Source organism: Microtus oregoni, unplaced genomic scaffold (assembly GCF_018167655.1).
Source record: "Microtus oregoni isolate MIOR12 unplaced genomic scaffold, Mior012 000003F_ref0000135, whole genome shotgun sequence".
Classification (NCBI taxonomy): domain Eukaryota; kingdom Metazoa; phylum Chordata; class Mammalia; order Rodentia; family Cricetidae; genus Microtus; species Microtus oregoni.
Window position 1 is genome coordinate 55,906,285 of NW_024543062.1, and position 27,648 is coordinate 55,933,932.

A 27,648-nucleotide genomic window follows, 5' to 3' on the forward strand; every position below is an offset into this window, starting at 1 on the left:
CCACGGCTGGCATCACAGGTGGGCTTGTCATGCCACATGGGGACCAGAGACCTGAACTCTTGGGAGGCAGGCCCTTTCACAGCTCAGTCATCTCTATAGCCATCTTGCCTGTGTTTCCTTACCGAACTGAAAACAGGAGAAATTTATACTACTGCATCTTGAGAGGAAAAGGGATTCTGCATCACAGGTTTGGGAGACGGGTAGGCCTCTCATTTGTTAAGTGAAGGTCCTCTCTGGGTTGTTGGAGACAGAAACCCATGTGGGAGGTAAGTGCCCAGCACAGAGACTGGAATAGAGAAAGCTAATTTTCAACTCCTGGTTATGTGTCTAGGCCTGCTTGTGCGTACCAATTAGAATCCACCCATTTCTATTCACACCCTGTCTCTCCTCTTCCAGGTCTGAACTCACTGACCTGCCGACCAACTTCTACAGCCAGAAAGCCTAGCTTCCTTATGGGCTCCTTATCAATGAGGAATTTGAGCTTTTCTCCCATTTGCTGCCACTCACTCAGATGCACCCACCTGCCATGTGCTATCTCATTTCAATTTCACAGCCAGGATGTCATCTTGGCTGAGACTACAAAGCAAGCTTCGGGCCATAGTCTGGTCCCTTTTCTCCTACCTGGAGACTGGGTTTCCTCCCCCTGCTCTTCCTCTTTCTTCTCTTCTTCCATTCCTTTTTTTTTTGAAACTAAAATCTCTTTCTTTCAGTGGGATGCAGGATGATTGGGGTTGAGCGAGTGCACGCAAGGAGCTAATGGAAGGATGTGTAAGCAGGTGATGAAGACAGCAGAAGACGGTGCAATGCAGGACATTCAGGACCCTTCTTGTCCTCCTCCCCCACCTTTCCCCTTCTTCCCCAGATCTCTCCCCTCCATCCTAATGTCCCTCCTCTTTCTCTCCAACCTGCCTTTTCTCATCACATTTGTTGGTTGCCTCTCAAAGCTCTTCCATGTTCAGCCTGTGGGAGGTACAAGGAGCTTCTAGTCAGTGTTCCAGACTCTCAGAGAGCAGCCTCCACAGGGTCGCACACCCTGCACAGAAAGCTGTGCACTCAATTGACATATTCTAACAAATATGTCCTCATACAATGGCTGGACTTGCTCTGCAAAAATCAGTAACGGGGGGGGGGGGGCGTGAAGCTTAACGGAAATGTATCCATCCAGGCATCTGTTCTCCCTCATAATCAATACTGAGCCAGTCACTCGGAACTATCAAACTTCAGAGCAAGTCCGGCACTGGTGGCTGGGAGCCCCTTAAAGTCCCGGGTTCCTGTGCAGGTGTTTTTATTTATTTATTTATTTTTTTAATTCATAAAGTGTCTATTTTTGTTGCTTTTATCCAGCAGTGGTAACAAGGTGATTTGGAATCAGCTCTGGACTTGAGATTGTATTTATTTATTTATTTAGCCTTTTCATCAGATCAATATGTTGCGCTGCCTGTTTTATTCTTAGATTTACTGACTGTTCTCCCAGAAACAAATTCAAAGCAAAGAAGCAAGCAGATTGGTTTTTATCTCAAAGCCCTGGCTGAAGATCGACAGAAGGAATCCTTGGAAATTCACAAAGGAGCTGAGTTTCCCAGGCTCTCCCTGCTGACAGATGGCTTTGTTTGAAGCTTCTGTCTTTGGGAGAAGCTGAGTTATGTACCCTCAAGGGCTCCTCCCCCACCAGTCAAAGGATACTAGGGCAGGGCTAACCCTGCATTCATGAACATGTGTGCTTGCCCTGGGCCATTAACTAAAGAACTATGAACCTTGTACTCTGGGCAAGAAACAGTGGCTACCAATTGTTACTTCTCTGAATTTCCTAGAGAATTGGGGTCAGAGTGGGAAGAACTACTTGTAAAATGCAAAATTAAAAAAATTTGCATAGGACTCCAGGTGCTGAGGTGACCAGAAAATGTCAGAACCCCCCTGCAAATAGAGTGGTGGACCACTGCTCTCTGCCTGATGTGTGTATCGCAAACAGAACTTAGGTCTTAACTGTTGAACCATCTCTCCAGTCCCACCAAATTCTGCTTTAAGATATTTGTCCCTTTCCTGGGAACTTTTGTTCTGGGTGCTCAGCTTCTTGAGAAAAGAAAAAGCCCTAAAGATTCCCAGGCTTATTTTTCTTGTCCCCCCCCCGCCGCGCCTGGTGTAGTTTCATCATCTTGTAGTTCCAGGTGGCTCTGAAATGAAAGCATGGGACATTCAAATGAGTGTCTGAAAGGGGGTGGGCTGGCTGGTACCTCCCTCTTCCGTAGGACCTGATCATTCCTAGCCATCCACGCTGCAGCTCGGTGCCACAAAGGCCGAGGGTCTGTACACAAAATGAGCTTCAGAGATTTGGGTGTTTGGGGATAATTTGTTTTCCCATGTGAAGGTAGAAGGGGCATTGCTTCTGAAAATGTTTTAAAATTAGCAGAGATAAAAGCATCATGGTTAGAGGTACATATACCTTTTGAGACATACCTATATGTGTGTTATTTAATCTACACATATACATATATGTGTATATATATGTCTTGTTTTGCAATTTCAGTTTGTTAGCGCTGTAGAGGTGGATGTGATCATGTAACTAGAATGCAAGAGTGGGGACATTCAGATGAGTGTCCAGATAGCCAGTGCCTCATGCACAAGGAGGGGACCTGAGTGGTACTTCTGTATAATAATCTGTCTCTGATTTTGCTTCTCCTGAACTTGGATCCTAAATCATTGTCATAAAATATATTTGTTGAACCAAGGAGAAACAACTTCCATTTGACTTAAAAATGTCACTGGGTCTTCTTAGTCCTGTCATTGTTTACAAAACAAATACCATTTCATCTAATATGGCTATAGCTTATGGTCCTATCTAGAAACAAAAAGACAAAACCAGATTTATGGCCAACATGAGATATTTTCTGGATACACGCGCAACAATGAAAACATTTTGAAAATTAACGGGCACCCACAGGTATAAATACACTGTTGAAAGCATTTAACGCTCTTTAACATAGCCAAGTCCCCTGAGCTTGAAGCAGCATTAAATTCTCCTTTGCCGGTAGCAAAAAGAAGCCGTCAAGCACAGCAGTGAAAAATTGGTACCGTTTCCTGGCCAGTAAGCAACAGAACCAAGGGCTTGAATATTTTATGGGTTTTTATTTATTTATTTTTGTTCTCATGCTGTTTTTCTCCCCCATTTCTTTTTCTCTCCTGTTCTTGCCTGCCCAGGACTGATCGTGGTGACACTGGCTGTGTGTTGGATGCCAAATCAGGTTCGGCGGATCATGGCTGCGGCAAAACCCAAACATGACTGGACCAAGTCATACTTCAAGGCATACATGATCCTTCTCCCCTTCTCTGACACGTTCTTCTACCTCAGCTCTGTCGTCAACCCTCTCCTGTACAACGTGTCCTCTCAGCAGTTCCGGAAGGTGTTTTGGCAGGTCCTCTGCTGCCGGCTGACTCTGCAGCATGCCAACCATGAGAAACGCCTGTGTGCCCACTTCAGCTCCACCAAAGACAGCACCGGCTCAGCCCGCAGCCCCCTCATCTTCCTAGCCTCCCGGCGGAACTCTTCCTCCAGGAGAACGAACAAGGTGTTCCTGAGCACTTTTCAGACCGATGCCAGGCCTGGAGAAGCTAAGCCCCAGCTCTTGAGTCCTGAGTCATCACAGACAGCTGATTCCACCACGGAAAATGGTATCCAGGAGCAGGGAGTGTGAACGTCAAGTTCAGAAGCCTTGAGCAGAAACTGACTCTTCCCTCCCACAAAAGCAAAGTTACCTTCACGCAGCAGTCCCCGAATAGACTGTGACTCCATTAGGGACAGAATGGAAGCTCCAGGCTTTGGGAAGGGCAGATGCATATCTCAATGACTTCTAAGGGCTGATTCTTCCAGGATGGCCTTGGCCGTGGTTACATGGACTGGGATGGGAAGAGCTGGGCTTTCTGCTCCATGCGTTTTCTTCAACTACCCACGGAAATCCAGACTGAATTGGTTCAGAGCTTACAAAGTATTTGTGCATGGCAATCTTGCATTACTTGAAGGGAACAAAAAGATCTTTTTGTCTACCCAGAATAGAAGGACACCCAGCAGAGACTCAGGGAGGTGAGAGAGTGCGGGCCTGACAGATGATGCAGCAGGGGTTGGCATCTCCTTTAGCTTCAGCAGTGCGCCAAGCAGAGGGCTAAGTTGAAGAGGAGGGCGGTGGTGAGAAGCCCTGGCCTCATGGCCGAGGCAGAACTACCTCTTTTCTTGGGCCTCGGCCCATTGCAAAGAGGGGTGTTGCAGCAGCTGATACACACGGAGTTCAGTTTCCCAGGGGAGCAGAAGGACTGGTACCCAGCCGAGGCGATGAGACAGGCTGCTGACGATGCGCACGACTTCCGGTACATGATCCCTGCAACACAGGCCCCGAAAGGTGGGGTTAGCATGTGAGGCCTGCAGTCTAGCCATTGCTGTGAGCCCAAATCTGAGTGTATAGCTTTCCCTAACTCCTCCCACAGAAAGGGTTCTTGTCCCCTGAGCTAGAAGATGGCTCGGGCTATAAGAACTCCCAGATTCGCTGCAGCCTGGAAGTTCTTTTGGGCGATTGCATGGAGGTCACACAGAACCTGTGGGGAATGTGACAGACACTGCTTCATTTTTGACAAATTGTTCTGACAGCTATTTTAGTTGCTATATCCACGAATAAAGAGCTATTAAAATCAAAGTCTCCTCCCTTCTGAGTGTGTGTGCGTGCACGATGTATTTACATTTGTGCATGCAGTACCCTCGGACTCCAGAAAAGAGCATTGGATTTCCCTGGAGCTGGAGTTGCAGGTGGTTGTGAGCTGCTATGGAGGTGTTGGGAGCTAAATCCAAGACTTCTGTAAGAGCAGTGCATCTCTTAACCATCCTTCCTGCCCCGGCACACGTCTTTGCTATGTGGGTTCTGAGCATCAAACTCAGAGGTCCTCATCCTTGCATGGCAAGTGCTTTACTGACTGAGCCAGCTTCCCAATGACAATGTGTATTTGTTAAATCAAGTCCTACATTATACTAGACAAAAGGGTACTTCTTCCCTTTGTTGTCCAAACCATCTGTCTCATACTAGGACCACATACCGCATATCCAGCTGTTATCTCTGTCATTACCTAGTAAGTGGCCATAGAGAGATGGCTCCCAACCAAGAGTTCATTAAATCCCAGAATTCTCTGAATATAGAGAAAATCCCAAAGAGAGTCATCCTGGTCCATATTTTAGAGACCCCAATTTTAGGGGTACGCTAAGTTTAAATAGCAGGTAGAGGCACTAACAGTGCACAGGATAGCCTCGTTCTCCAGGAAGCAGCTTGCCTACAGGATAAGTTGACATCAAAGAGCTGGTTGTTGGCGACAGATATGGTGGGAACAGAAAGTTTCCTGAGGGGTTGGGAGGTGGCTCTGTGGGCAAAGCGCACGCCATGCAATCACAAGGACCTGAGTGAAGGTTCCCCAGAACACATGTCAAAAGCCAGGTGTGGTAACACAGGCCCATGATACCAGTACTGGGAGACAGAAAAGGAGGACCTCTGAAACTTACCGCCCAACTGGCCTAACCTAATCCAGGTTCTGAGAAAGCTCCTGACTCAAAGGTTAATATGGAGAAGTAGTTGAGGAAGACATTTGATACTACCTTCCTCTTCCCCACACGTGTGCATACAACACACATATGTGCGCACACGGACGTGTGTACTCACCACACATACAGAGGAGCTTTTCGAAAATACCGTAGAACTCTTCTTGTTTGTTTGTTATCTGTTTTTTTTTTTTTTTTTTTTTTTTTTTTTTTTCAGGACAGGGGTTCTTTGTAACTTTTGGAGCCTGTCCTGGAACTAGCTCTTGTTGACCAGGCTGGTCACGAACTCACAGAGATCCGCCTGCCTCTGCCTCCTGAGTGCTGGGATTAAAGGTGTGGACCACCACCACCTGGCTGCTTATGGAACTCATCTTAAGGAGTACAGGACAGGTGTCTTGTCCAATTAGACAGGAGCTGCCAAAGTAGGGCATCCCTGGTAATCACGTGATTTCTTTTTAAAAGCTGAGTATTCACTACAGTTAAACAATCATAATAATAATGATAACAAGGCTAGGGATATATCACTGCTGATAGAAGCCTAACAGCCATGATGTCCTGGGTCCCACCCCAGCACTGAATACATTGGTTGTAGTGGTGCATACTTGTAACTCTAGCACTTGGGAGGTAGAGGGATGGGGACCCGGAGTTCAAGTCATCCTCAGCTATATTGTGATTTAGATACCACCGGGGCTACAGAAGACCTGGACCTTGGGGGAGAATTGAAAGGGGGGAGAGGCAGGGAGGGGAACAGAGAAAAATGTAGAGCTAATAAAAATGAATTTAAAAAGACCCTGTCTCAAAGCAGTAACAGTTTTAATAGTTAAATCATGAGCTTCCAGGATGCCAGACACTGTACGGATGGCTACTATGTGCCAGCACATTTAGTTCTGTTCTTAAAGTTAGGATATAGTGTGCCCTGGAAAGTCCTGTGTAGAAAAAGCTTTGTCCCCAGCACAGTGCTGCTGGGAGGTGGGGTTTAGGGGGGACATCTCAGGTCACAGTATAAATGTTCTAAAAGGGAACAGTGGCGTTATAGTTTCTCTCTCTCTCTCTCTCTCTCTCTCTCTCTTTCTCTCTCTCTCTTCTCTCCTGGCTATGGAATGAGGGGCCCTACTTCTTCACATGCATCTACTATAATATGCTGCATTGCCCTAGGTCTCTGACCGTGGATTGAGCTCCCAGCCCCAGCCCCTATGCCTGCACCCCCCCTCGTGTGTGTGTGTGTATGTGTGTGTATGTGTGCGTGTGTGTGAGTATAATGTGGAGGTCAGAGATCAACCACAGATGTTGTTTCTCTGGAAACACCCATCTTTAAGAGAAGGTCTCTACATGGTCTGGAACTCTCCAATTATGCTGAACTGGCTGGCCAGTGAGCCCAAAGGAGTCTAAGCATGTAAACTGTGTATTCTGGGTATCAAATTCAGGTCTGTGTGCTTTCATAAAATGTGCACTTTGCTGACTGAGAGATCTCCACAGTCCCTTCACAACTAAACCAATACAAGCCTTTCTTCTCCCTACATGGACTATTTTAAGCATTTTGCTACAGTGATAAAAACCTGACTAGCCTGGTTGAAAGTACTAGGGAGACCCATGACTTTCTTATGTACAGATCCAGAGCCTGAGGACTAAGACTTAGTAACTTGCCTAGGTCCCATCATCAGACTCTCTCCTGGCATCCACAATAGGGCATATTGTGGTGGCAATGGGGATGTCCTTCTGTGTATGTGTTGCTTTTACTGTTTAATGAATAAAGCTGCTTTGGCCTATAACAGGGCAGAATATAGCCAGGCTGGAAGAGATAGAGGGAGAGAGTAGGTGGAGTCAAGGAGAGAGACACCATATAGCTGCCAAAAGAGAAAGATGCCATGTAGTTGCTGAAGGAGGCAGACACCATGTAGCTGCCCAAGAAGCAAGAGGTAACAAACCATGAGCCTTGTGGTAAAATATAAAGTAATAAAAATGGGTTAGTTTAAGATATAAGAACTATCTAGAAATACACTTGCGCTATCGGCCCAACGATGTTATAATTAATATAGTTTCTCTGTGGTTATTAAGGTCTGGGTAGCCAGGAATGAGAGAGCAGCCTCCTTCTACAAATTGGTGCACCAATGTGGGGCAACTACATCCACATAAAAACTGAGAGAGCTTGGGAAGGAAGTCTAGACACAGAACAACAGAGTTAAGCGTGGCTTCTTATAGCTGCATTTTTTTTTTCAGATAGGCTCTGTTTGCTGATGGTAAGCAGAGGCATGGCTCCATTAACAGAAGGCTTTCTGACTCAGCATTAGCAGCAAAAACCGGCATGGCTTCTTTGAGAGATGGCTCCCTGGTTCATACTGGCAGCACTCTGGCTCTTCTGGGAGGTCCCACATTTAAATAGGGTCTGTGAGCAGCATGTTACAAATCGTTTAATGACAACATAGACTCACTGTGTCCCTGGAGCTGAGGTGGCAAACATGGCTCACAAAGAGAATAAACACGGCTCACAGAGTCAGTGAACATGCCTTCACCATGTTGGACTGGGCGGAGAAAACAGGCAAGGCCACTGAGTTGGTCCAAGCTATACTTGTTTAACATTTTAAAAAGCAAAACAAAATGTTCCTGGTCAAAAATGATTACAGATATGCAATAAAGGTAGATTCAGATAAAAGAGATCTCTAAATGGGTCACAGTGTTGGATAAATGTAGGGAGGCTTGGGAGACAGTAGAAAAAAAGTATAGAAAAATATACAAAGAAATAGGTTTAAAAATAAAACAAAGTCTTTAAAAAACAGTAAAAGTAATATAAAAGAATACAGTCATAAATTAAAAGTGTAAAGAAAAATAAGTCATGTAAATATTACATATACACAGAGAGTTTGGATTATGTATATTATTGTGTTTTCTTTGAATTTTTTGACAGCAGAGAGACATTTGATTCCAGGGTCTGCTAAGTCAAACCAACATAAAGGTATCTTGACTTCAAAATTTGGGTATAAGGATATGTTGCTTTGGAAGAGGTTCTGCTTTTGTTTACATAGAAGATGAGAACCTGTGAATTCCTTCCAGACTAATGTGGTTTAATGGAACAAGACCCTCCTGAAAGGTCTCTGTAAACCCTAAAAATACTTTGCCTAACAAACAGCAGGGAGCATTTTGGAGAAAACTATGCCCAAATTACCAAAATGATTATTTATAAGTATTTGCTTTCATTTAAATAGGGGATATGATATAGAAACGAATAGTTTACCTTGGTATAGATAGATCTTGGTTTATTGATACAAATTTAAGGTTGATTTTGTTACATCGTGTATATGTAGTTCTGCTCTTATTTAAGGTATTGTGTTTGTGGTGTTCTTTTAAAAATGTAAAGTATAATTTAAAAATATAGGTTAATAGATAGTCATTTATAATAATCAAATTTGTAGTCATGTTATTTAGGTTTCCAAGATATTCAGAGATATATTTCAGTTAGTTAGATAATCCTCAACCTTCCAAAGACCTACAGAATATGGCATTTAAAATGTTTTAAAAACTTAGTCTTTTTCCAACAGTGAGATATGTTTGCTTCTGGCAGCACCAATTACTTCAAGAGGATGATGGGCATCAAAGAGTTTGCTAGCCATTTGTGCAAGAAACTGCTTTTGCCTGGTCTGCTTGATGGTATGCTATGTGAACTGGACATGCAAGGTTGACAGAAAAATGACTGCTGAACTTGCTAAAAGAAGGTGAGACGGTCTTTTGGGGTTCCTGCTTCATAAAAGAGTCTGACAGACATTCTGCAGGACACAGAAGAAAGTGACTGATGCTTAAAATATATTGCTTCATGGAAAAGTCTGCTGGATACTATGGGCCTGTAGGCTGAAGATGGATGCCCCAATGTTACAGAAGAACTCAGGTCAGAGAAATGTCTCTGTCAACTGTAGAGTTTTTGGAAGATTCTTACAATATACTTCCTGTTTACTTAGGTAATATATCCTTCTAGGGTTTTTGGTCGAGTTGAAGACATAGTTATAGCTTTTCTTAGTTATGATAAAAGATAAATTAGATATAAACTTTAGATTCACAAAGATAGGATAGATGACAGAGTATTTTCCTTAATTTGCCAAATGTAAATATTACAACTATAGTTCTTGCTTGATAACTGTTTTATATATGTTAATTCATTATGTTAAAGTTAAAACCTTTCTTTTTAATTAGACAGAAAAGGGGAGATGGTGTGGGATGTCCTTATGTATATGTGTTGCTTTTATTCGTTAATGAATAAAGCTGGTTTGGCCTATAGCAGGGCAGAATATAGCCAGGCTAGAAGAAATGTAGGGAGAAAGTAAACAGAATCAAGGAGAAAGATGCCATGGAGCTGCCCAAGAAGCAAGAGGTAACAAACCATGAGCCTCATGGTAAAATACAAAATAAAAAATAAATGGGTTGATTTAAGATAAAAGAGCTAGCTAGAAATATGCCTCAGCTATTGGTCAAACAGTGTTGTAATTAATATAGTTTCTATGCAATTATTTGGGTCTGGGTGGCCAGGACCGAAAGAACAGTCTCCAACTACATGGTGGCAAGTGTAGTTTGAATGAGAAATGCCCCTCATAAGTTCATGTATTTGAACACTTAGTCTCTAGATAGTCACCCTGTTTGGGAAAGTTATAGGGGCTTCAGAAGGTGGAGGCTGGAGGAAGTAGATTGTTCAGGATCAGCCTTGGGGTTTGATAGTCTGTACACTGCTTCCTGCCTGCAGGTGCAGTGTGACCCAGTGCAGTATGCTCTTGCTATCTCCATGTCTGCTCTCCCATGCTAAACTGTATCTTTCTTAGACTTAACCTGCAACCAGTCTAGTGTTCTTCCACAGCTATACATGGGACCCAAAACATTTCTGGATGACAGTGTCATGTCAATGTCACGTACACTCGTACATGTGAATGAAAATAACCCCTTTGGTTGTTTTTTGTAAGGTGTTTATCTGGTTACAACAATGAACACAAATGATTCAGTAGCCAACTAAATATGGAGATGGAAGAGTTTGAAAGGGTGTGGTGACTTCAGACAATGAACTTTGGTGTGTGTGTTTGTGACCATTTTTATTTTAACAAATGATTTGTATTTGGGATGGATAAGATAAATTAATGACACGAGACTCAGAAGCAACTGTCTCAAACCTGCATGCCGCTTTTGGCAGTTGAGTGATAGAATGTGCCTCATAAGTAGTCAGGGACCTTTACCCAGCAATTGCCTGCAGATGTCTGGGCAAGTGTGGTTTGGCTTTGCAACCCTCCTCCAGGAGAATTGCCAGTTTGGGCGTGTGGTGTAGAAGTAGTAAAGATTCAAGCTGCCTGAACTCTCAAAGGGAGGTAAAGAGGTACTTTCAGTTTTCTTTAAGACATGCAATTTTATGTTATTTTTTTCCTGTAACTGCATGCTTGTGAGGGTTGATTTTCTAGCACTGGTCAGCCATCCTGGAAGACAGCTGCTCTGGAAAGGCACGGAGAGTGTGCGAATGCTCTTAGGTAGGGGGCATTGTTCCAGTTCCCAGGCAGTCTCTAAAAAGTTCCCATTTCCTCTGCCTGTTAGAGTATATTATTCTTATATAATATACTCCTAATTTGATTTCATTTTTATCTTATATTTTTATTTATTCTCTCATATTTTGCATCTTGACTTCAGTTTCCCCTCCCTCCTCTCCACCCAGCCCCTCCCACCTCTCCTCTTTCCCAGATATACTCTTCCTTCATTTCCCTTCAGAAAAAAGCAGGTCTCCCAGGAATGTCAACCAAACATAGCATAACAAGTTTCAATAAGACTAGCCACATACCTTCATATCAAAGCTGGATGAGGCCACCCAGTAGAAGGAGAAGGGTCCCAAAAGAAGACAAGAGAGTCAGCCATCTCCCCTGCCCCCTCTGTTAGGAACCCCACAAAAACACCAAGCTCTTCAGCCATAACAAACATGCAGTGGACCTAAGTCAGAGCCACACAGGCTTCCTGATTGTTGCTTCCGTCTCTGTGAGCCCCTATGAGTCCTGGTTAGTTAATCCTGTGGGCCATGTTCTTGTACCAATCTTCATTTTGTTGTTCACCTATCCAGCTACTTAAAGGGGAAAAAGCTCATGATAGTTAAACTGGCAAATGATCCCTATGTGGTGTCCCCTTCCCCTCCACACAAAATGAAGTTGTGTCACTTGGGCTGACAATCCTCTCCCCTAAGAGCTATAGAGCATCTAACAAATACCTCAGCTCCAGGTGTTAGGAACCTCCTTTAGAGTTGTTGGTCAAGGGAATCCGAGAGGCTTCCAAAACAGTATACGCTATTACTGTTGCCCTTGATTGTCTCCCAGAGGTTGAAGGTGAGTCCCCATTGCTGAAGATGTCATCTACTTAAAACACAGGACTCAGAAGAGTCTAGCCAGAGCTATCCCCCTCCCTAATGACTAGCTTTCATAGTAAAAGAAGGTGCTATGCCAACTCCCTAAGGAGAAAAGCAATCAAGTCCTATTCAGCTGTAAAGTCTATGAACTGCAACACCAGTGTGACAAGATGTTTCTAAGGTGCACCAGTGGCACTCAGACCTTGACAGTAACCAACAACTACCTTGGGCTAGTGAGGTCATGGATCGTAGAGGAAACCCAGTACCGTCCCTGCATTCTCAATACTTATCCTTATAATCATAGGTAAGTGTAGCTCTCAGCCCTCACAAAACAAGCTTCTCTTTGCAGCAGACAGAGGTGATTTGGAAAACCACAACTGGTCAAAATATAGAGAACAATTGATCATGGCATGCTTGGCTTGAACAGAGGGTGTTTTTCTAAGAAAGGGGTTAGAAAGATCATAAGAGCTAGAGGACCAGAAAGTCTACTGTGAGATTATATCCCGAAGAAAAGACAGGGAAGCTCCCCCTGTGATACTGCAACAGATGGCTGCCTGACCAAGACCAGAGGCAATACCAATAGACAGGCTAATATGGAAGAGAATTCTCATAGAGCCCTGCCCACAGAGAACTTCAGGCAGCCAAAGACTGCTGAGAGAGGGAGAACTAGTCTTCAGGGATGAGCACCCTAATTGGTTACCCAGTACCAATGTGATCAACTTTGAAACGTGGGACTCAAGCCCAGCGGACGGAGACAAAGATATAGACATAGACATAGATGTAGACATAAATACAGATGCAGCACTAAGTGGACTAAGTGTGTGTGTGTGTGTGTGTGTGTGTGTGTGTGTGTGTGATTAATAATCAAAGAAAAAGAAGCTACAAGTTTGAGAGGGGACCTGGGGGTGAGAATCAGAGGGACTAGATAGAAAAGACAAGAGACATGGGAGGGGTTTGAGGGAAGAATGAGAAGTGGGAAAATGAAGTAATAATATTTTACTATAAATATCTTCAAAATGCTAAATATGTGGTGTGTTATGTGGTGTGTTTATTTCTCAAAACTAAAAAGGAAAAATAATGTAAACTTCTAAAGGAGGGAGGCAACCGACAGTCCTACCCATCCGGGACACCCATGAACCACATCAACAACCAGCATGGCACAGTAACTCTAAGGGTGTAGGAGTGGCCAGCTGCTCAGTGCTGGTGAGTTATGATTGGAGGAGAATCTCCAGCTAGTAACTTGCTAAGCCAGTATAATCCCTAACAACAATCTATAAACCATAGTCCTTACACCCAAAGATACATGTAGTCTTCACCCCCCACCAAGGAAACTTCATTTTGCAACAGAGATCACAGCATAAAACCACAATCAATCAAAATGCAGATTTGTGGAGTCCGGTTCCTCTGTGTGCTTGTACAGAACAGTCCCACATCTAAGGAATAAAGACTAAGAGTCAGAGGACCAGAGAATTTACTGTGAGCTTGGGTTTCCCAAGAATATCAAAAGCCACACCCATACATTCTCACCACATGGCTGCCCAAACATGAGCTGAACAGAAAAGACATCAATGCCAAACTGGGCAGAGACAAGTCCATGAAGCCTCAAGCTTACACAAAAGTCTGTTGGCAACTGAGGAAAGCTGACAGGGGAGAGGTGGGGAGGAGCACACCATGTGTCCAGGGTCACAAATGGTCAGTCATAAAAGCATAAACACAGGTAGCATTATAGGGACTGAAGACGTTATATTTAGGTTTTATACGTATTTATGTGTGTGTATGTATGTGTATATGCATATATGCATGCAATAACAATTAGTGAAAAAGAGCCCATGAATTTGAAGGAGAGAAGGGAGGGATTTGTGAGAGGTAATGGAGGGAGAAAGGGGAAGGGAGAAATATAATTAAATATAAACTCCAAAAAATTAAAAAACCCTTAATTTGGAAATATTATTTAAAGCAAAATATAATGGAGGCTGGAAAGTGTATAACACACTTGCTGTGCAAGGATGAGGACTGAGCGTAACTCCTCACATGCACAGAAGAACCAGAGGCTGTAGCAGATCACACCTGTAGCCCAGCACTGGGTGGAGAGAGCAGAGCTTTGGAACTCAACAGCCAAGCAGTCTAGCCTGGGTAGTGAACTCCATGCTCAGTGAGAGGTCTTATCTAAAAAGGAGAGAAGCAAAGCAAATAAAAAGAAGGTAGAGAGCCACCGAGGAACGTACCTAACATGGCCCTCTGACCTCCACACACACACACACACACACACACACACACACACACACACATAACTACACCTTCATTCACACATGTATACCCACATGAATACAAGCAAATGCTACAGGCACACCAAAATTACTATAAGGACCAAGTTTCCTTAATGTATAAAATGGCCCAAGCAGTTAGTAAGGAATAAGTAAGAGTTCTCGTCTCAAAGGCAGAGTGGATGACAGTTCATAGATGAGACAAGAAGGCCCAGGCGCATGAGCTGGGATCCTCATCCACCCTACCAGGAAGAGATGTGCAAATTAAAACTTCAGTGAGCTACAGGTCCTACTTAGCACATGGGCAAAGTTCATAAGGCTCATTAGCACCAATCTCCTGGGCTCTGCACGCAGGTGCTCCTCGCTGCCCTGGTTCAGAGGGCAGACAGGTGTAAACGCCGTGACTACAAGGTGGCGGCAGCTATCAACACCACAAATGCACACTTTCCTTGACCCAGCGATTCCACTTGGACGACATCTACAGAAATGCAAACTGTCCATACCTAAGGTTAGCCACCAAGGGGTGGTTTTAGTTGCGAGGGGGGACAATTGCTCTGTCTGTCACCAGGAAGCTGGTAAACAGCCTGTGTCTTATCAACACAGAGAGACTTTTCCCCAGGTACCAAATGAGGAAATGACTGAGAGACATTTTGTTATAAAATGAAATATAGTTGAACAATTCCTTCTTTCCTTGCCTCTTCTCTTCTTCTCCTTTTTAAGACTTGATGAAGGGACTTTTGCTTCCTTCTGTGCCCCGGTTTCATCTCTGTTGTGGTAAAACACTGGCCAAAAGCAGCTTGGGAGAAGGAAGGGTTTATTTGGCTTATGCATCCAGATCGCAGTCCAAGGAGTTCAAGGCAGGGACCTGGAGGCAGGAATTGAAACAGAGGCCACAGAGGAGTGCTCCTTACTGGCCTTCTCTCCATGGCTTGCTTGGCTTGGCTTTTTGTGTGACCTAGGACCACCTGTGTAGGTGTGGCACCACTCACAGTGGAAGCCTGGGCCTTCCCATCTCTATCCTTCATCAGGAAAATGCAGCACAGGCTTGCCTACAGGTCTAGCAGATAGGAGCATTTTCTTACTTGAGATTTCTTCTTTTCAAATGAGTCTAGTTTGTGTTGAGGTGACAAAAATCCCAACCAGCACATCCTACAGTAGAGATATGATTGAAAAACGTTACAATACTAGCTCACTTAATCGTTGTAATGACCCCAACACAGTTTCCTCAGACACGGAAACTGACACAGGCATCACTGAGGTAATTTACACAGGCGACAAAAGGTAGAGCTGGGATTTGAACCCAAGAGGCGTGATTTACAAACTATATTCCTAACGGTTCTACTATACTGCCTACCATGCTCCTACGGGCAAATTTGGCGGGGGAGGAAGCTTGCATACATGGTTTTACAAGCATCAAGTCTCTCTGGAAGAATATACAGCAAAGAGATGATATTAGCTATCTCTGAAGAAAGATGCTGCATAGTCTCAGTGGTAGAAAAAAAAAAACGAGACCCTTTTTTGAAACCATCTGAAATCAAAAGGCAAGAGAATGAAGTACCACCCGGAAATGACCTTTGAAAATAACACCCCAGTAGAAAAAAAAAACGAGACCCTTTTTTGAAACCATCTGAAATCAAAAGGCAAGAGAATGAAGTACCACCCGGAAATGACCTTTGAAAATAACACCCCCAATGGGGAATTTTTATCCGATAGCTCCCCTTCTGAGCACTGCATCAAACAGGCTCTCGCCAGCTATCTGTTAGGGGGTCCTGAGAGTGAGCACATTCTCAAAGAGAGAAAGGCAGCCACAAGAAGGAGGTATCGCAAAGCCCAAGATTTGGGGTCACAAGGCAGGGAATTTATGGCTGTTTTTCCTTTAACTCAGTCCTCAAAAGTTTAAGTCTGAGCCCAAGGGGGAAGGGCAGAGATAAAATCAGAAAGAGCGTTCACAGATGTCTGATTGGAGCATAAATCAGCATAAGTGCTGTGGGATCTAGAGGCTTTCCGAAATTTTGTTTTTAATACTGTGCAAATGTGTCTATATGTATGGATATGTGCACATGAGCACAGATACCTCAGAGGCCACAAGACCCCAAAAGCTAACATTGGGGCTACAGGCTCTTATGGCTGACCCTATATGGGTGCTGGGAATTGAACTTGGGCCCTCTGCAAGAGCAGAATACATTCTTAACCATGGACCAATCTTTCCAGCCCCCAGAGGGATTTATATTACATGTACAGGTTTTGTGCATGTTACTGGAGATGGAACCCAAGGTTTTGTGCATGCTAAACATATCCCCAGCCATTGAGCTAAAGTCCTAACCCTTAATAACTTAAAACGTGCAGCTTCCATAGTTACACAAACATTTATACTAGGAAACTAAAGCACCTTTATATCCTTAATTGGGAAAAGGTGCACTTACACTACAGGGCATTAAACAGCTTTTAAAAGGAAATCACAGTGCCCTGTGCTGATCTAGAATGCTCTCAATGAGGGCAAAAGTTGCAGAATGACATTTAAGCTCACTGTTTATGCAAGAAAACCATAAAACGACACAATACTTGCTTTAACCATGTCTGCAGAGGGATGTGTCTACAAACTTGTGTCTGAGAGCTTGTATGTCTAAGTAAAATCAGAACCAGATAACCAGAAAGTTATACATTTACGCTGGATTACTCCATGGTTCCAGGAATGGTTTGTGTATGTGCATGTGTGTACACATGGAGGCCAGAAATGCATGTTGGGTATTTACCACTCTCCACCTTATTTTTAAGATAGGGTCTCTTGTTGATCTTGCAGCTTATTAATTTGCCTTGTCTGGATGGCCAGTGAGCTCCAGGGAGCATTCCGACTCCACCTTCCCCGTGATGAGATTAAATGGTGCTGAGGATCCGACTTAATGTCCTCAGGCTTCCACAACAAGTGGTTTCCTAGCCGTGCTGTGTCCCCAGCCCTGTTTGTGATACATGAGTGCTTTACAGGGGGAAGATATTCACTCATAGATTGCATCTGTAAGTTACAAAAGATGGAATTGAGAAAGACGAATCCCGTGAGTCACTTCCATGCAGCCCGAGACTCGCTGCATGCCTTAGTAACAGAGAGAACTGATTGGCAGACTGGTCCTTACCATGGAAGACAGCATACAGCCCAGCCTCCCAGATGGGCTGCCTTGAATCAGCACTCAGACCTGGCAAAAGGTGGCATGATTTGGCATGACTTTAGCAGCACTGTGGGATGAGTCTGAGCTGCGGTCTGCCCTAGGTGAACTCCTCTCTGCATGTACACAGATGACTGGGAGGCCCAGCTACCTCTTACCCACAAGGGGAGAAGAAACTCACATGTAAGACCAGCAGACACACAAGTTCTAAAGACTTGAATGGCCAAGAGGTGTTCGTTGCCCCTCAACTGCATGACTTTTTCTTCATACTACATGTTTTACCAGTGAACCTACTGACGGAATGGAAGACCCAATCATTAGAGCAGAGCCCAGCACACACTGACTCAAAAGCCTTTGTCAAATGGATAAATGAGAGCTTGAGGAGATGGCTCTGTAGACAAATTCTTGTCATGGAAATATGAAGACCTGAGTTCTATCGTCAGAACTCACCTTAAGAAGCCTGGCATGGTGGCTGGCACACATTTGTAATCCCAGTACCAGGGAGGCAGAGACATGATGATCTCTGGGGCTCATGGGCTGTCCAATCTACTAGCTTACTCACCAAGTTCCAGGCCAATGAGAAACTATGCTTTTCTCTCTCTCTCTCTCCTCTCTCTCTCTCTCTCTCTCTCCTCTCTCTCTCTCTCTCTCTCTCTCTCTCTCTCACACACACACACACACTTTCACAACACACACATAGAGACACTCACACACACACCTGAATAAACACCTCTGGACACACACACTTACACACAGACATATATACTACACACACATCCACACTCACATACAGATACACACACACCTGCACACACATCCACACTCACACACAGATACACACACACCTGCACACAATACACACACACAAATGAATGAAAAGGAGGACGGGAGGCAGAGAGAAGGGGGTACATTGACCGCACTACGGTGAGTGCTTGTCTGTGAAATGCTTTCAGAACGCCATTCCTAGGCCTGTGCGGTCTCAGCAGCTGAGGCTCCACCGAAGGCAGATCTCAGGCCATGGCTGACACAGGTGGAGCTATGAAGCCCTAATCTTGGTGAGAGAGATTAGCTTAGCCAGAGCTGGCAGGCTGGGGTGACTGATGAAGAGCTGGTTAACCCCAGCTCAGACCTGCTCCTTGCTCCACCTCATGGGGACACTGGTATGCCCCATGACTTTCTGGCATCTTCTCACAGCTTGGATTCCCAGCCCGGAAGCTTTGTGGAACGCACCACCCACTATTGCTAAATCAATCAAGATGGCATGCTTTTAAAATAATCCTTTTTATGTCTTTGGAGAAGTTCTGTCCTCCCGGAGACTCTTGGATTTAGTGGGGTGGCTGTGCATGCTGGCATTACAATGGCTGCAAATAGATTTCCTGGAGGAAGTCATTCCTGTTAATCTGCCTTATTAGGCTGTGCATGGTGGGGCCTGGCACGGGAGCGAAGGAGAGGGTAGCCAAATATTGACATTGCTTCTTGGGGGATTCATTCCACTACAGCAACGGTAGTGGATTCTGGGGGTACAGGAAATGACTATAGAGATTAACAGCCCCAGGAGTCATGCTGAAAAGGAAGAATATGGAGACGAAGAGATGGGCTGGAGAAGTGGCTCAGTGAACTTACTGTTCTTCCAGAGACATGGAACCCACGTGACTCACAGCTCCAGCTTCAACAGAGATGGGGGGTCAGAGAGATAACCTCGTCAGTAATAGGCTTGCTTTGCAAGTCTGAGGACAAGAGTTTAATACCCAGACCCCTTGCTAAAACTAAAGACAAGTACAGCAGCACAGGTCTTTAGTCCCAGTTGGGGAGGCAAAAGTAGAGCCTTGGAAGCAGGGAGTTAGCTCCCTGACCAGTCAGCCTAGCTTTCTTAGTGAGCTCCCCATCAGTGAGAGACCATGCCTCCAAAAATAGTGGATGGTACCTCAGGAAATGTTCCAAAAAAGTCTGGAAACGTCTGTCTTTTATCTTCAACGTGTGTGTGTGTGTGTGTGTGTGTGTGTGTGTGTGCGTGTGCATGTGCACACACGTACTCATATGCACACACACACACTACTGTGGTTGGCACAAAGTGGGTGCTTGCTGTTACTACGTTATTATTATCCACATCTGTCTATGGGAATGGTCTGTTCATGCCCTCGGTGCACACAAGCAGGTAAACCACACCCCTTAGCATGTACCACAGAAAGGACCTTGACTTCCACAATCATTGATTGACTCACCTGATATTTAAAACTGTCTCCTCCTTGTTGCAGGAGGCCACTTGTTTGTTCCCGGCTGTTCAGCTCCGAAATGACCACACAGAAACTGTATTAATTAGATCACTGTTTGGTCAATCACTGAAGTGTATTGTTAGCTAGCTCTCACATCTAGAATTAACCCATTTTTATTGTTTTATCTTTTACTATGTGGCTGTGGCTTACCGGCAAGGTTTCGTCTGGCGTCTGTCTCTGGTGGGGCTACATGGCTTCTCACCGACTCTGCCTTCTTTCTCCCAACGTTTGGTTTAGTTTCCCTGCCTAGCTCTACTCTGCCCTAGCACAGGCCGAGGCAGCTTTTTATTTATTAACCAATAAAAGCAATGCATATACAAAAGGACCTCCCACACTACCTCCTCCTCCCCTCATTCTCAACCCTCCTTCTCCACCCCTCCTGGACTGGACTGGGCCACATCTTGGCAGGTATATAAGTTATACATTCAGATGTGGGGAGACCAAAGGCAAACCTGGGGATGGTACAGAAGGAAGGAGAAAGGCAGAAATTTTAGAGGTGGAGGTGGATGCTGGACGGCCTTTGTCTCCTCTGCAGCAAGCCCTCTCCCCAGCATCAAGCTTGCTTTACGAGGTTGAATTATTGATTACACAGGAGCAAGAAGAAAGATGGTGTTTTCTCTTTGTTGGAGTTCAGCTCTTTTGGCCAGCTCCTAGCACAGCTGGGGCACTGTAGCTTTAGTGGACAGAATAAAAAACATCTTCAACAGCCTAACTGGAAGCAAGCCAGTCTGAAAGTGGTCTCAGCTCTGGGATTCCACATTACCCTGAGTTGGACTGCAGATCGCAGGCTGGCGTGTTGGTCTCGAAGCCTACTGCAAGTTGACCGGGCTGGAAGCAGGTAGATATGAAACTCTTGAAGGAACTGATCACAGGTGGGTCCTATCGCTCTGCCCTAGGCCCTCCTTTTTGAAAGATGCTTTACTAGTCTTCCTAGTGGGTTTAGCACGGTCACAGGGAGCTTTAGGACACAGGTAGCCCTAGAAAGCAAAGCATGTAACCCAACACAGAATTGTAAATGTACTTAAAACCTTATTATATTTTCTTTTTTCTTCTCCCATGGGATAACTTGCTTGCACAGTTGTCCAGTGTAAACTCTAAAGATGACATAAATCCCATTAAATGTCATGTAAAATAAATGGCTGTGTGCTTGTCTGAGTCTCTGTGCTGTGGGGTTGACACCCCTGTAAGGGCTTTACTAAGAGGCTCGCCAGAAGGCACGCCCACTTCCCAGGTATGAGCAATGCCAAGACTCCAGTGGGCGAAGGAACTCTGAGCAGCGGTTTGCAGACAGCAGGGTGCAATCACCTGTTGTTCTTTAAATATGCACATCCCGGAACCACCCAGGCTGATCCCTTACAGGTGGTCCAATCAGCGCTTTGAGAAGGAAGAGCGCATGCACAGACTATAAATGTAATTTTTAATCCTTCCAGAGAGATGCCTTTTGGATAATTCATTAAGCACACAGCCTGGCTGACTGGGCTCGGTGGTAGGGATTGGAGAAGCTTCTGACTGACACACAGGGGAGCCTCAGTTACGGAACAAGGGCCACGCAGTCCCCTCTTCCTCACCTTTCCCATGCTGTCTTCTCCAGCACCATCTTTTCCTGTTGCCCCATTGTTGTGACTGCCCTGCTCTGTAGGTCTATCGGAGCACTGGCTCTCCCATTGCCCTTCAGAGACTTCAACTGCTGAGCAGACGTGTTTAATGTGCCTCATCGGTCTCAAAGGGGAGGCAGCCAGGAGAACAGACCATCCATGCAGGCGACCAGTCCAACGCTCATTTGGACCAGTGCCCTCTGAGAGGATGTGGTAGTTTTTAAAGAATGTGACACAGCTCAGAATCACCTGGAAAGAGTCTTTTTTTTTTTTTTTTTTTTTTTGGTTTTTTGAGACAGGGTTTCTCTGTGGTTTTGGAGCCTGTCCTGGAACTAGCTCTTGTAGACCAGGCTGGTCTCGAACTCACAGAGATCCGCCTGCCTCTGCCTCCCAAGTGCTGGGATTAAAGGCGTGCGCCACCACCGCCCGGCTCCTGGAAAGAGTCTTAATGAAGAATTATCTAGATTGTGCTTCCTTGTGGCATGTCTTTGGGGGCATCACTCCTCAGGCAGGGGGTTCCGGAACAGCGAGAACGTGGAGGAAAACAGAGCTGAGCAGCACAAGTGAGAAAGCGTGTGTGTGTTCATCCCCCTTGGCGCTTGCCTGAGGCTGTGATGTGACCCGCGGTCTCCAGCTCATGTCTCTGTGATGCCTCCACAGAAGGGAGCATAGCATGTAACTGTGAGCTAAAATAAACCCTTTCTCCCTAAGCTGCTTTTCGTCAGGGCTTTTTTTTTTAATTCCAGTAATAGAAATAAAACAGAAATAGGTGGTGGTTTTTTTTTTCCTTGCCCCTTTACTGTCTCACTGGCTTACTCACTTCTACCCTGCCTATTTCAGGAGTTGGTGCACTTTTCTGAGAAGGCATAGAGAGTAAAAAAAAAAAATTCTGTCATAGCTACCCAGTTCTGAAATTCTACCGCAGAAGCGGCCAGCCATACACAAATTGTAAGTGGCTGGGCTTGGTGTCTTGCAACAGGAGTTTATTAGAACAAGCAGGCTGCATTCGTCTGCTCGGATTCTCATAACAAAACATTACAGTCTGTAGCTTACACAGAGAATCTATGTCCTAGCTGTGGCGGCTAGCAGTTCAAGATCAAGACACCGAGGAAGGCTCTCACGTGTCTCATGTGTTCTCGTGTGTCTTTTCTCCGTGTCTGTCTCTTTCACAGGACACTAATCCCAGTGAATCACTCATGACCTCCATGGTTTGCTTTGCAAAGGACTTCTTTCTAAACATCATCATGCTGAAGACCCAGACTGTGACGTGGGAATTTAAAGGAGGACACAGACTCTGTCCATAGCAGAAGAGTGGGTGTGACTGCTGTAGATGGAAGGACACAAGCAATCCACATCAGACAGAGTGGAATTTGGCCTGGTAACTGTGGCCTACACGTATCTGTCCCATTCTGTCAAATTCCTATCACCTTTTAAACCGATTGCTTCTACCACTCCTTTCTTCCCCAGCTTTCTAAGAAACACTGCCAACAGTCTAGGGCATTTGCTTCAGGATAAATATCAAAAAGGTCTCACTAGGGTCCTCATGTGCTAGTCTGTCAAAGGGCTTGGCTAGCTTCACAGGACTGTAGACTCTTCAGGACGTATTTTCAAATGGTTTCCCTCTAAAACACTTCAACAGACAGCCTGCTCTTCAGAACGAATTCAAACCCTGCTGTTGGCTCAGAATCCACAGGAGAAGGAATGGGGGGCTACAGAAGGCTGAGAAGGAAAATGCAGGCCAGGTTACAGTGGACCCCTGCAGGCTGTTCTAGTGTGTGCAGGATGACTGTAAGCTCACCTGCGATCACTGTTCTATTTAAAGCCAAAATTCTGCAGGAAACCTTAGTGAACCCTCAACCGGAAACTTCACCATCTTGCCTTTGTCTGACCTCCTCTCATGGTCCTTCTTTTGGCACCTCCATCATGAACCGGAAACCATAGCATTTTGTGAAACAGGTCCAGCACGCCTTGCTTCCTGTAACAACCTCGTAGTCCGAGGCAGACTCTCATGTACACCGTGCCAGCCTCAAACTTGCTATGTAGCCAAGGATAACCCTGAACTCCTAATTTTCCTGCCTCCACCCCCCGAGATCTGGGCTTACAGGCTTTTGTCACCATGAGCCGTCTACGTGGTGCTAGGGAAGAAGCCCAGGGCTCCCTGCATGCCTGGTAAGCACTCTACCCATGGAGCAAACACCCAGAACAACCATCCTCATCTGTCTGTGCTGGCTCCAGAGTGTTAGGCTCTGATGTCGTCTTCCAAGAAGCAAGGGAGTCTTTAAAATTACATCATAAAAGTTGATGTGGTAACTATCCTCTCCTCTGGGCATAAATGGAATTTTTCAGATACGATTTTTTAAAAAATGAATTTATGATTTTCTAAGTCATCTGAAAAATACCATCCTTGACAATAGGGAGAAGAAAATTAGTGGTTTCTTTTCTTTCAGGGGACATCATTTTCAAATGACTCTATACTGCTCAAGAGATAATCCAGGAGTTTAATTATTATGTCACAATGATAGCTTATATTGTCCAATTGACAAGCTCTAGGATGCTAATGAAGAGCCAAGCCTCTGGGCATGCCCATGAGAGATTGTCTACATTGGGTTAATTTTGGTGGGAAGACCCACCATAACTGTTGGCAGCACCATCCCATAGGCTGGACTCCTGGGTTGAATAAAAAGGAGGAAGCAAGCTGAGCACCAGCGTTCACCTTTCTTGGTTTCCCGGCTGTGCCTGCAATGTGAGCAGCTGCTTCCCACTCCTGCCGTGATGGACTGACATACCCTTGCACTGTGAGCCATAATAAAGCTATTCTTCTGTAGGCTGCTCTCATCCGGTATTCTGTCACAACAGCGAGGAAGGTAGCTACTGCAGTCACTTACTAAGAAAGCGGTCTCGGTTGTATCTGTTCTTCTGATACATTATGGCCTGACATGTCAAAAGGATCATCCATCCATTGTAATTTCTGCAAGGCCAATGGGCAATGTTGTTGGTCATAAAGCAAGCAGTGAAAGTTTTGATAATGACCTAAAATTGTTTGTGTTTGTGTGTGTGTGTGTGTGTGATGTGTGCATATTCATACACATTTAGAGGGGCCAAAGGAGGACATAGTGTGTTCTTCTTTATCACTTTTTGCCCTATTTGAGGCAGGGTTTCTCACAGAATCTGGTCCTCAATGCCTTTCAGCTATGCTGGGGGCCAATAAGCCCCAGTAATCCTCCTGTGTCTGCCTTGTGTTGCGCCAGAGGTGTCCCTACTAACACGCAGCGTTGTTATGTGGGTGCTGGAATGGTTTCTGGTTTCTCACAGAACCTGGGTCCTCAGGAGAGCACAATAAGTGCTCGTACATGGTGAGCCATAGTCCCAGTCTGTTAAGAGTTTTGATCAGTGAAAATAACCTAGAAAGATTCCTAACAAGTGCTTGGAGCCACAGATAAACTACTTTCTCCATAAGCCAGAAGAACAGGATCTTTCATGAGCTTCTCTCATCAAGTGCTGGGCTTCTAGAAGGTTTGATGCATCCTTTTTAGCTTCTACCTCTCCATCTCCAGAAGGGAATTGAGAAAAGGGAGAGACGTTTGTTTTACATTAATTCTGGGTAAACTGCTTACTCAACACAAAGAATGTGGATTTTGTTAAGAAACCAACAAAGTTGGACTAGTATTTTCCCTCAGATGCTTTCACAAATAACATGTTTTATTTCTTAAAGCCTCAATGTACCCCCTTCATAATTTGAAACACACATGAAGTCAGAATGCATCTGATATTCAGTGCTATATGGCAGTGTTTGTCAACCAGATGGTGGCTGTGACCTATAGTTAATTGAATGAAGAGACACCAGCAGAGTTGGAGAAAGTCATTGCCAGCTACTCGTTAGACAAGAGGATTAATATCTTGAACTTACAAAGAATTAAAAAACTACATTAAAAAATCAAACAAGCTATTCAGTAAGTAGGCTAATGGAATGGACAAGGACAGACGACACACGAATGACAAAAATGGGAAAAATATTCAATATCTCTGGCCATTAGAGAAATGAAGATAAAAATGACATCAACATTCCATCTTATCCCACTAGGAATTACAGTCATTAAGAAATGCTGGTGAGGATATGGACGAACAGGAACCCTTGTTCACTGCTGGAGGGGATTTAAACTAGGCCAGCCACTGTGGAAGTCAACATGGAGAGTCTTGCAAACAATGAAAAATAGGTCTTATACATGCCCCAGTTAGGCCACTGCTGGTGGTCTACCTGAAGGGCTCCAAGTCAACACACCTACTCTTCAGTTTTTGTCAATTTGTTATCACTGTTTACAAGAGCTAAGCTATGGCACCAACGCAGGTGTCCACCAACAGAGGAATGGTAAAGAAATGAGGTTTATAATACATAGTGGGATTTTGTTCAGACATAAAAAGGAATGAAGTTGTCACGCCATTTGCCCGAACAATGGATACAACTGGAAATAATCATATTAAATGACTTGTCTTACGTCTTGCCTCATTTATGTGTGCACCATAGTCACTACAAATGCATAAAGTCATATCTGTGGAAATCAGCAGACAGCTTGTGGAAAGTGGGCCTACCCTTCCACCATGAAGATCCTGAGGCTCAAACTCGGATCGTCTTGGTAGTGAGTGCTTTCACCAGTTGCCCAAGAAGCAACTGCTTCCTTGTTTTGAGGATTATTTGCTTATTTTTTTACTAAAATAGAAACAGTTTGCAAGGAGAAGCGCAATGGGTCTGGGGAGATAAAATCTAACACAAACCTGGAATATCTTGTCCTCATAACAAGGATCTGCTCAAACTCCAGGGTGGCAAGCCATGAGGGATCTGCTGAAAGGCCATAGGAAGCAACCTTCCAGTGAGGGCACGAAGCCGGGGCCATGTGAACAAGAAAGTAAACAGCACTTGTTTGCGATTATAGCCTCAGCAGATGGTAAATTCCCACAAGTCCGTCTCAATATAAGTAAATAATTGAAAATGTAAATATTTGGAGGATAGGACTCAGCTCAAGGAAGAATTCCAGTCAATACATGCAGAAGGAGGGGCCAGGGGGAGGAATCAGTCAGTAAAGTGCTTGCCACACAAGCAGGAGGAGAGCTTGGATGCCCAGGTTGAAACAAAAATGTGTCTATAATTCTGGAACTAATGAAACAGAGACAAGAGGATCCAGGACTTAGTGACCAGTCCGTTTATACTAATGGATGAGCTCCAGTTTTAGTGAGAGACTCTGTTTCAAAAAAGAGGGTGGAGAATGATCCAGAAAGACAGCCAGCGTTGACCTCTGGCCTCCCCCTGTGGATACATGTGTACATACACACTCACATGAATATGTGCAGACACTTCACAGACACACATATGCAAACACATGCAGAGAGGTAGAGAAGGATCAAGAAAAACAAAAATTAAGATTAGAGAACCATAGTTCTTAATTGACATCAAGATTATTCAGTCAAGTTTGCAGAGAAATGGGATGTTTGTGTAGTTTCAGGTGATCTCCCACACAGAGGTTAGAGAGATGGCTAAGCGGACAAGAGCACTTGAGTTCTTGTAGAGGATGAGAGTTTAGGTGGCTCACAAACCTTCTATAACTCTTGCTTTAAGGGATCTGAAGCCTTCTAGCCTCCAAGGGCACCTGCTTGCAGATGTGCATAAACACACACACACACACACACACACACAGAGAGAGATACACTTAAACATACACATAAATAAAAATACAAATGAAATCTAAAGAAAAAGATTTTCCTCAAAAACCCTCACAGTGCAGAAACCCAGCAGGCTGCATTTGAATTAAACAGTCAAAGTTAATGTCACAAATAATAAGACATTTTTACAGCATGCTCACTTTGGTAGGAGGCACAGAAGTGAACATTCCTTCTCAGTATTTCCATCAAAACTGCAAAACATCATCCCAGTCACGGTTAGGCAACAAACAAAGCCTATATGTTGGGCAGTGAACAGTAACCTAACCACTTCTTCTGATCAAGATTAGTAAAGACACAGGAAAGAGAAAGAGTTATAGAGATCAGAAAAGAGGAAGGAGACATGGCAAAGAAAGGCAACATGGGACCCTAGAAAGCAAAAACGTGAACGGGGATCCTACATGAGAAGCTTAGTCCCCTTCTTATCAATGAGTCAACGTGGCTTTCTTAGTTTTGATCATTGCATTATTTTCTTTGCTCATTGTTTACAAAGGCAAGTCAAGGAAGGATTTATTTGAGCGCACAGTTTGAGGACGCGGTCTGTCATGTGGGGAAATAAAGGTGGCAGGGTCATGAGGCAGCTGTTCGCACCAGACCCAGAGACAAAAGCCAAGAGAGGTGACTGTTGATTTCTCCCTGTTGTCTGTACCAGGACCACAAACCATGGGGCCAGTGTCACCCACATCTAGGGTATGTCTTCTCCCTTCAAGGAACTCAGCTTAGAAACTCCCCTAGGG

General features: G+C 44.6%; 2 protein-coding genes across 5 annotated transcripts in view; one reads left to right on the forward strand and one right to left on the reverse strand.

The window, feature by feature from the left end:
* The window catches only part of Gpr39 (G protein-coupled receptor 39), a 205,768-nt gene extending 202,078 nt beyond the window's left edge, over positions 1-3,690 (forward strand). For both annotated transcript variants that reach the window (XM_041648331.1, XM_041648332.1), the window contains one exon: positions 3,196-3,690. In XM_041648331.1, the coding sequence (XP_041504265.1) occupies positions 3,196-3,689 (494 nt within the window). In that variant the 3' untranslated portion in view covers position 3,690. The remainder of the gene's footprint in view (positions 1-3,195) is intronic.
* Lypd1 (LY6/PLAUR domain containing 1) overlaps positions 3,104-27,648 on the reverse strand; it is a 46,523-nt gene continuing 21,978 nt past the window's right edge. For all 3 annotated transcript variants that reach the window (XM_041648335.1, XM_041648336.1, XM_041648333.1), the window contains one exon: positions 3,104-4,367. In XM_041648335.1, the coding sequence (XP_041504269.1) occupies positions 4,132-4,367 (236 nt within the window). In that variant the 3' untranslated portion in view covers positions 3,104-4,131. The remainder of the gene's footprint in view (positions 4,368-27,648) is intronic.